Source organism: Rhinopithecus bieti, unplaced genomic scaffold (genome assembly GCF_001698545.2).
Source record: "Rhinopithecus bieti isolate Rb0 unplaced genomic scaffold, ASM169854v2 scaffold_61117, whole genome shotgun sequence".
NCBI classification, from domain to species: domain Eukaryota; kingdom Metazoa; phylum Chordata; class Mammalia; order Primates; family Cercopithecidae; genus Rhinopithecus; species Rhinopithecus bieti.
The window spans coordinates 499,099-509,578 of record NW_016824934.1 but is presented as its reverse complement, the minus strand read 5'-3'; the positions used below and the strand labels follow the sequence as shown (position 1 = coordinate 509,578).

General features: G+C 35.4%; 1 protein-coding gene across 1 annotated transcript in view; it reads left to right on the top strand.

The window, feature by feature from the left end:
• The window catches only part of THADA (THADA armadillo repeat containing), a 349,278-nt gene that overhangs the window by 100,665 nt on the left and 238,133 nt on the right, over window positions 1-10,480 (top strand). Inside the window, exon 27 of the mRNA XM_017862713.1 lies at window positions 4,377-4,468. Within this exon, the coding sequence (XP_017718202.1) occupies window positions 4,377-4,468 (92 nt within the window). The remainder of the gene's footprint in view (window positions 1-4,376; window positions 4,469-10,480) is intronic.

Here is a 10,480-nt window from a genome sequence, read left to right as displayed (position 1 = left end):
TTTTTTTTTTTTTTTTTTTTTTTTTTTTTTTTTGCAGATCAAGGATAGGCATATAAATCAGCATATTAGGATTGATTGTACAGAAATAAACCTCCACACTTAATAAACAAAGGTGCCAAGACAATTCAGTGGAGAAAGAATAACCTTCAACAAATGGTACCGGGCAACTGGATATCCACATGCAAAAGAATGAATGTGATCCCCATCTCATACCATATTCAGATGACTCGAAATGTATTAAAAACCTAAATGTAAAAGCTAAAACTATAAAACTTTTACAAGAGGACCTGTATAAATTTTTGTGCCTTGGATTAGGTAACATTTAGTTAGATATGACACCTAAGGTACAAGCAACGAAAAAAATTGATAAATTGGACTTGAACAAAATCAGATGGCTGGGCATAGTGGCATGCAGCTGTAGTCCCAGCTACTCAGAAGGCTGAGGCTGGAGGATTGTTTGACCACAGGAATTCAAGGCTGCAGTGAGCTATGATTACACCACTGCACTCCATCCTGGGCAACAGAGCATGAAGCTGTCGCTAAGTTTAAAAAATAAAAAAAAAATTGTTTTTTTAAATAAAACTTAACCAGCATCAAGAAAAAAAAATATTTTTCAAAGGACACAATCAAGAAAGTATAAAGACAACCCACAGAATGGGAGAAAATATTTGCAAATTATATATCTGATAAGAGTGGAGTATCCAGAACTCAATAATAAAAGACAATCCAATTTTAAAATGGACAAATAATATGTATCTCCAAAAAAGTTAGGCAGATGGCCAGTAAGCACACAAGAAGATGCTTAACATCATTAGTCATTAGGGAAATGCTACAATGAGTTACCATTCCATGCCCACTAAAGTAAAATTCATGGAAAATAACTAGTATTGGGGAGGATGTGGAGAAATTGGAGAACTGGTGAAATCAGAACCCTTATACATTGCTAGTGAGACTATGAAATGGTGTAACCACTTTGGCAGTTCTTTTGAAGGTTAAACATAGAGTTACTATATGACCAATCTATACCACTTCTAGGTGTATAGCCATGAGAAATGAAAACATGTTCACACAAAAACTTGTACATGAATATTCTTAGCAAAATTATTCATAATATTCCAAATTGGAAATAGCCCAAATGTCCATCAAATGAAGAACAGACTTTTAAAATATGGTATATGTATACAGTGGGATGTTACTCAGCCGTAAAAAGGAATAACATACTGATACATGCTACAGCATGGGGGAACCTTGAGAACATTATGCTAAGTGAAAGAAACCAAACATAAAAGGCCACATATCATGTGATCCCATGTATATGAAGTATCCAGAAAAGGCAAGTTTATAGAGGCAGAAAGTAGATTGTGCTTTCCTACTGCAGGAGAATAGGGAGTGACGACTTAACGGCTACCAAGTTTCATTTTGAGGTAATGAAAATATTGTGGAATTTAGTTGTGATAGCTTCACATTTTGTGAATATGGTAAAAAACCACTGAATAGCTTCCTTTAAAATAGTAAATTTTATGATGCATAAATTATACCTCAATTTTAAAAGTAATTTAAAATGGTTTTAAAACAAAATCATTCAGTCATGTTTGGAGGTTGGTGTGGCATGAACTAATTATTCTTAAAATGGTCAATATATGGAAATAATTATTTACTAACTTATGAACAGGGTAACCAAATAGCAGATGAGGAAAAGCTTTTAAAAAAAAAGTTTTTCTGAGGATGTAAATGATTAATGCAGAAGGCCTATAGAATATCGTGATTTTGCTACACCTAGTGGAAAAGGTAATGATCATCACTGATTGCTAATGAGGACACTTTATAAGGGATATCTTAGTCCCTTTGGGCTGTTATAACAAAATACCACAAATTTATGTCTCACAGTTTGGAGGCTGGGAAGTCCAAGATCAGGATGCTGGCAGATTCAGTGTCTGGTGAAGGCCTACTTTCTGATCATAGATGGCACCTTTTAGCCGTGTCCTCACATGGTGGAAGAAGTGAGGCAGCTCACTGGGGTCTCTTTTATAAGGGCACTAATCCCATTCATGAGAGCTCTACCCCTATGACTTAATTATTTCCCAAAGGCCTCCACCACCTAACTCCTTGGAGGTTAAAATTTCAACATAGGAATTTTGGGGGAACACAAACATTCAGACCATATCAGGATGGGTCAGGCAGATAGGATTGGAACCATCTGGTCCATCTTAATATTACTAAAAAGACATTATGTGTCTCCTGCCATCAGTCTGTTGAATCAGAGTTTTGTTTCTGAGGGTGCCCATTCACTTTGTAAAATGGTCCTCTACAGTTTTGTTTAAGGTGTGCATTTCTCAACATCTCCAGGCACTCCTGTTTTAATTTTACTGCATCTGGCACCCTTTGTCAGAAAGTATGGCTTAGGGCAATATGGAGTGTGTGTTTCTGTTTTCCTTTTCTTTTTGTGTTTTTGTGTGATTTCTAAGAAGAGAGAAGGTTCCAGATGTCTTTACCAAGTCATCTTAGACCTAAAAGTCTTTGGAAACTACCTCACTAGATCAGGTAGAAGATAATCCAGACCTGAACGAGGGCAGAGATTATATTGATAAAGTAACAGCATGGATTGATTTGTTGTTTGGGGATTAAATTAGGCAGGGCACATAGTAGGGCCTCCATGGATGTTTGATGACTCTTGAATGAACATAAGTGGATCTTTTCAGTTTTAGGGTTTTATTGAAGCTTTGGTATGAATTATGCCAGTATATCTGTAAAGTTTACTTCTATGGTTACCATGCATGACTTGAGTCAGTTCTTGGCTTCTAGAGGAGAGATTACAGACTGGTGGCCAGTAGGACAAACTAACCCACCACTGTTTTATTTGGCTTTCATGGTGAGTTTTGTGGTTTTTTTTTTTCCTTTAATTTCCTGCCAGCATTTCAAAATAGATTTCACATAAAAACCAGGGTTTCTGGCTTCTCTTGAAAAAGCAGAAGATCTGGCAAAACTGAACTTATATTTCCTCATGGCAGCAACTCAGCTGACACTGACTGCATTAGACAAAGTACATTGCTGCCTCTGTTGCTCACTGTTCCTGTGGGCATTTGAGCTTGTGACTCTAAGGGCAGCGCTTTCAGGAAGCTGTTTTCTAAATCTTAACATTGTTACTTTTAGTGATCTTTCTACTTATATTGCTATTTAGCACACCATATGGTTATGTCACTTACTTAGAGTATAAGGTCTGTAATATCAGTAAGTATGTGTTTTCTGTTTCTGGATCTTATCCATGGTGCTGGTATAGGGCCTTACACACTGTAGCAAAGTGAGTACGTATACATCTCTACACTGATTTGACAGAGTAATTGAGGAATCCTGTAGTGCCGAAAGTCAAGACCCTTTTATGATCTTCCAAAGCATCTTGACACATTGGTTGGAAAAAGATAGGGAAAAGATTATTATCATCTTGGAGAAATAATTTGTGTTTATTCATGATAATTCCTGCCTCTTTACTAAGTTATCAGATAATTTCAGTATTGAAATTACTTGATAAGTTACTTGCATTGTGAAGCTGATAAGCAACATTTTGGATGTTAACTATTTTCTTGGCCATATTAATTACCTGGATTCTTTGAAGTTAGGATTTTTGGATTTTGTTTTTGTTTTTTTAAAGACAGGTTCTCACTCTTTTGCCCAGGCTGGAGCACAGTGGCACAGTCATAGCTTTCTGCAGCCTTTAACTCCTAGGCTTAAGCAATCCTCCTTCCTCAGCCTCCTGACTACGTGGGACTATAGGCATGTGCCATGGCTCTTAAAAAAAAAAAAAAAAACTCTAAAAAAATGTATATATATATATATTTTGAGGTGGGGTCTCACTATATTGCCCAAAGGTCTCAAACTCCTGGCCTCAAGCACTCCTTCCACTTTAGCCTCCCAAGTAGCTGGGATTATAGGTGTAAGTCACTGTGCCTGGTTCTTTGAAGTTAGGTTTTATAAGTATTTTCTCATAGGTAAAAGGATTTCAGAAAATAAGTGGAAAGAGCTGAGGTTTTACTGGGATTTTCATTGTCAGGAAGAATATGGAAAAATGAATTTTTAAAAAAGAAGTGTTATTTGATGCTCCAAGTGCAGAGATATAATGAAAACTGTTGATGATAATATTAGAAATATGGGGAAAGGCTATGTTTGTGCATGTGATTGGGTTGTAGAGCTCAATTTAAGTCATTGAATAGATTACATTAAGTAAATTTTTTTAAAAAATTATTTTATGAACACAGACATATCTTTTTAGCCTCATACTGGCCAGTTAGGTAATGATTTTGAATCATCTAGTTTGAATATTGTAAATGTTGGTTTTATGCCAAGAATATTTAACCCTTATTGTGTTTTCATTTGTACATTAGGTGCGAAATTCATCCACACTTCTCTTTAGTGCCTTGATCACAAGAATTTTTGGAGTTAAAAGGGCAAAGGATGAACTTTCCAAAACAAATAGGTAAGCTCCATTTAAGGCTGACTTTACTTTTTTAAAAAATACAATATTGTCCTGGCCAAAAACAATTTTTGAAATTGTGCCTACTATTACAGATTCATCTAGATCGTAAGACTATAAAAATACTATAATGAATTAGCCTATGCTGCCAAGTTATAAACCCTTGGGCAAAAAATACCAGTAAGTGGACCTTTCAAAGCAACAAAAATTTAGCAAGGTAGCAAGGGGTGAAATGTAGAGCCTGTTTCTCTGTGCAAAGCTAGTTTGTTTTTTTTTGTTTTTTTTTTTTTAAATTGCATCTTCTTTAAGTATTCCTGAAATGTCCTAACTTTGCTTGTATGTATTATCCTAGCTTGTATAATATCTTTAATTTTATAGGTGGAAGTTTAAATGTTTATGATCCTCTCATTAGAACATCTCTCAGATTACCTTTGCATTAAACTCTGGTACTAAGAGGAACACCTATAGGTGTTAACTACAAGTAATAAACAGCGCTTTTACTTTTGGTCTTTAGTTTTATGTTTACCCTCTAATTTGTTTTGTCTTAACAAAACAGCTTTTTTGTTATGCCTGGAAAGAAACCTGTGGAACCATTTTGATTTTGGGTAGTTTTAGATAAAATGCACAAGATCTGTCTGTTTTAAAGAAGAAAAGCTTTGAATAGTTGTTCTTTAGCACTTAAGAGGATTTAATAGTAATCTAATTGGCTTGCAATTGCTAACACTAGATGTCACTGTTGCTGCACGTTTAATTACTTCCTTAATTTTATTTAGGATCCAGTTTGGCCCAGTGGTCTTTCTCTTGAAGATCTAGAGTTATATTCAAAGCCTTATTCCCTTCTTAACTAAAAAAGTCATTATGCTTCATATTTAAGTTTTAAGCTAATGTTTATTGAAATGCATTTTTGTGTGATGGAACTAAATCTTAGGAATTAAAAAAATAGGAAATCATTTTGTGATGTACTGGTGATAATTCTAATGAAACCTACTGTGGTATTTCCGAATTATCATTTAAATTACTTCTTGTCACCCTGTAACATTCACCAGATATTTAAAAGGAAGGTAACTGGCTGTAAGTATAAATCCCTTGAGCATGTTCAGGTGATACCAGAGAGCTTTTCAATTTTTTTTTTAACTGAATAATATTTTTTAAATAAATAAAACATTACTCTTTTGGAAGGATGATTATAATTTTTATTTTTTAGCCTGTTCTTAAAGATATTCTTCCTGTCACTAACTTGAAATCACTAATATTTGTTTCTCCTTAGCTTTGTCTATTTTGTTAATAATTCTCCAGTGTGCCATAGTTTAAAACAGTTGGGTCATGTTATAAGGCCTTGATAAACATGGTATAAATAAAATATGATATGAAGTGATCAAACAAGTAAAATTAATGTTTAAAACTGAACTTGAAGAATTTTTTTTGTTTTTTATGGAGTGATTATTGAATGTATGTATAAATACATATAAATTTTACTATGTGTAGGAGAAAATGATCAGAAAATGAGAAAACCTCATTTAGGTTGTATCTGAGAGTAGAAGAATATGGCAGTAACACCATACAATTTTAGTTTTTTATATAAGGTTTCTAGAAAAAAGGAAATAGGAATGAGACAGTTAAGTTTTAAATGTGAAGAATGTTTTGGTGAGAGCTTTTAATTTTAGTAATCTGAAGATCGGTATGGACCATTATGCATACAAGGCTTCTGTTCCCTGTTTAACCCATGAAGATATATTTCTTGGCAGCTCCCATTAGGTTTGCTTTGCAAAACCTTTAGTGTCTTAAATTTGCAGTTGCTTGTAATGGTTCTTTTAGTTGTAGTTTGTTTAATTATGTCACTTTTTGTTGAAATGTTTATATGCCTGTTCCTTACAATATTAACTTCCTGAAGGAAGGACCTTTTTCGTCTGTTCTGTGTACATAATGGGCACTTTAAAAAGGCTAGTAATAATGATGTCTTGGTTGGTTACTTACCGATTGGATAACTAACCTCAGCTGGTGACACACCTCACAAGTCAGTTGTTTCCTTTCACAACCATAGATTGTCCTGCTCGCAATTTGGAAATGTGTGTTCTTGGTCAGAGGGAACTGAACATAAAAGAACATCTGCTTTTCCATCTAATGGGAAATAAAGGTCTAACTTGAAGTAAACAAACCTGGTTTCTAGGCATTTTACTGCCACTGGAGATGAACTTAATAGGCCCCCTTATCCGTTTTGCACTTCAGTTTCTCCATCTGTGTACCAGGAATAATAAGATGTGTGCTGTGTACCGCTAGGGCTATTGTGAGGATAAAACAAACTATTGGAAGTTCATTTTCTTTAAAATATTGGAAATCCTAGGCGATTAGAGATATAGTTTGGTTTTTCTTTCTGTTACCACTTCTATGATTGTACTCATCTGATTGTCTTGCTCTTAAGACCATGCTTTTTGAGGAGAAGGTCAGTGTCTTAACCATTCTTAGGTTCTCAGAGCCTAGCATAGTATCTGGCATATAGAAGGCATATAGAAATAATTGCCTAAAGAATAAGTAAATTTCGTTACTAGAGGAGAAATAAGAAATCTGGTTTCTACTCCTACGTTTGTTACAATATAACCAATATAATCAACTGAGACAAGATAGCCAACCTCTCTGGGCTTTGGTTTTCTTCTCTGTAAAATAAGGTTTGGAATATCCCTGAGGTCTTTTCTGTCTTTAAAATACTAAAGTAAAGCTTTACATAATGTTACTGGCATTGTAAGTTTGGTAAAATGATATATTCCCAGTGCCATAGAACAGTCCCTGCTGCATAGTAGAGACAAGAAGCAGAGGAGCAGAGGATCCTTTTTAAGTGTGTAGAGTGTACTTGTAATGACTGAATTTTTACACCCATTAGTCTTATTTTAGATTTTTTTTTGCATTTTAAAGAATGAGAAAACACAAGTTTCACTTGTGCTTTTAAAATAATGTTATTACATTTTAATTTTTAAAACTCTTTTCCTTTCTGTTTATTGCTGCCTGACTTGTCTTGACAGAATGAAGAACTGATTCTATGTAAAATCAGAACCAGCAAAGCTCTGCAGCCTGTGCAGTATGCATGCTTTCTTAGTCTCCATCTCCATGTGAGTGGGCTCACCTTCATACCTCCTCATTTCTTATAGGACAGGAGCTAAACTAATATGGCGCTTAGCTCTAGGTCTTTCCCTTTAGCACCTGTGTGTATTAACTTTCACCTGTGAGTCCTAGCTAAATGACACATGTCAATATGTAGCAATCAGAAAAGGTTTATTTTTGACTTCTTGGAGTGCCTGCTTTGTCAAAGCTTCATACAGGTGCTTAATGTATAGCGTCATCTAGCTTTTGCATGCTCTCTCCACCTTAAATCAGCCAATGAGAACTTGAAAGCACTTATGAACTCAGTATTAACATAATAGGGGAGTACATGAGGAATATAAAACTTGAATCTTACTCAAGGAGTTTACAGTTCAGTTAGGAAGACAAAACTTGTTACATGTGAGTCAGATACAAATAAGAGACACCATATAAAAATCACCTGTACGATGTGGTATGAGTAATGAACACATTAGAAATTTATAAACAGGAGAATTGAGTGGAGTATATGTTGGGGGGAAGTAGTATTTTTTACAAGGCTTTGGGAAATGAGTAGATTTGGGGTACATGGAAACAGGCAGATTGAAAGAGGAATAAAGTAATAGTCTTGTTTCTTTTGTTAAGTACAATCTCTGTTCTATCTTATTAAAGAGAGCTCATATTCAAATTAATAGCTTAGGATAATTTAGTACAATTTAAGAAGAAAATGTGTTTCTAAAATCATGGGAAGATCCAAGTAAAATTATTTCTAGTGACTATGTTGGGAGATGTTAAATTGTATTTGTTTTATTTTCCAGGGTATAAGTGATAGAGAATTATTTTAGATATTTTTCTTAGCATTTTAGTGGTGTGTAGGTCTGGAAGGATCCTTCAAGGGGCATCTAATCCAGTCCAGCATCCTGCTTATAGAGAGATTTTGAAGCAGTTTCCAGACAGACTGGCTTCTCTCCTGTTCTTCATGTTTTCTAGGAAAAGAGATTCCACAAGTTTCTGTGGTTACCCACTCTATTGTTTGGGAAAGAATTGAATTCTCAAAACTAAAATTGAAAGCTGCAGGGCAATTGGGTTTTCATATTTTAGAGAATGTAATTATTAGAATTCAGAATAGCTTATTTGCTTTGAACTACATAGTAGCTTGTAGCAAGCCCTATTTGGCCAAATTGAAAAACAGAATTTTCTGTTGACTGTGGCCAGGGTAATTTTTTTTTTTTTTTTTTTTTTCTTATCCCGAGATGGAGTCTCGCACTGTTGCCTGGGCTGGACTGCAGTGGCAGGATCTCAACTCACTACAACCTCCACCTCCCGGGTTCACGTGATTGTCCTACCTCAGCCTCCTGAGTAGCTGGGATTACAGGCACACTCTACCACACCTGGCTTTTTTTTGCAATTTTTTTTTTTAAGTAGAGATGGGGTTTTCACTATGTTGGTCAGACTAGTCTTGAACTCCTGACCTTTTGATCCGCCTGCCTTGGCCTCCCAAAGTGCTGGGATTACAGGCATGTGCAGCCAAGGTAATATTAACATCCTGAAACCCAAACAGTTCTAATTTTCTCCACTGAACAAGCATTTATTGTGTTTTCACTCTGGGCCAGGCCTTCTGCTAGTTACTGGGATCCAAAGATAAATCAGAAATACTCTCTGCTCTAGGGGACTCCAAGTCTGATGAAGAATATGGCAGTTATCTGTGGTAGTGGAGTCTCTGTTCAGTTGTATAGAAAGACAGGAGAAGTTGTGAAGGAAGGTAACATTTCTTTAGTGCATGGGCCATGCCAGACCATTTGTACATGTCTAACTTAGCCGGAATTGCAGCTCTGTGAGGTAGGTGGTGTCATTCTCGTTTCACAGAAGAGGAACCTAAGGCTCGTGAGGTTTAGCTACTTGCCTGTGGCCATACAGCCAGAAAGTGGCAGAACTAGAACACAAAGTGAGTTCATCTGCAAAGCACATCCTGTTACACACCAAACAACGGATTCCCACATGGGCAGGGTGTCACCTTTTTGGAGTTGGCTTTAGATTTTATTTTGTCAGACTCTGGGAAATTAGCCACTTCACCCAAAGTCTGAATGTTGCCCAATAATCTCAAATCTCCCACATGGTAGGTTGATTTTAGCAGGAAAGGTAGGAGCAGACCAGAGGGGAATTTTGTTTTGAGTTGACTTTAAGATTCTTTATCTGGATGATGAAAGACAATAAGGATTGTGTACTTTCTGGTGCGTGAATGTTACTTACCTCAATGAGCCCCTCACTGTTCTCATGTAGACAGAGGTGAGGGAGGAGCAAGGCTCAAGGTTTCTAATATTAACCAGGAATGTCGTAAAACTACGAAGGTAGAAATCCTAGTTTTCTGGTTAGAAAGTAGAGAATGAATGAAATTACCCCAGTAAGGGTATCAATGTTGCTAGCAAGAAGTTAACTTTTTTTTTTTATATACATTTGTCTCTATAAAACTCTTATATTTGATAATAGTTTGGTGCTATTGATAGAGGATTTTGAGGTTTATGACAGTTCTTGCTTATGATGTGATTTCTCTAGACTTAACCTAAACTTGTTTAGAGTCTGTGCTTGTATCTTTCATTGATATCTTCAATTAAAATGATACTAATAACCATTATTATTATTTGTTTTTATCTTTAAGAGGACCTAGGAAGTCATCCAGTCTCATTCTCATTTTGCAGATATGAAAATTGAGGTGCAGAAAAGTTAAGCATTTTGTGCAAGGCCACAGAGCTGGTGCTGGTGATAGAATTTAATGGTTATTTTTAGTTCACAATAAACTCAACTAGAACATTTTAAAAAATCAGCCGATTATTTAGAAATGAAGTTTCTGTTAGCAACAATAATACTAGTTTGGATTCAGATGATTCTAGTTTAAAATATGAAGTTGATTTTCTTAAAGAGGTACTTTAATTATCATAGGATTATAAA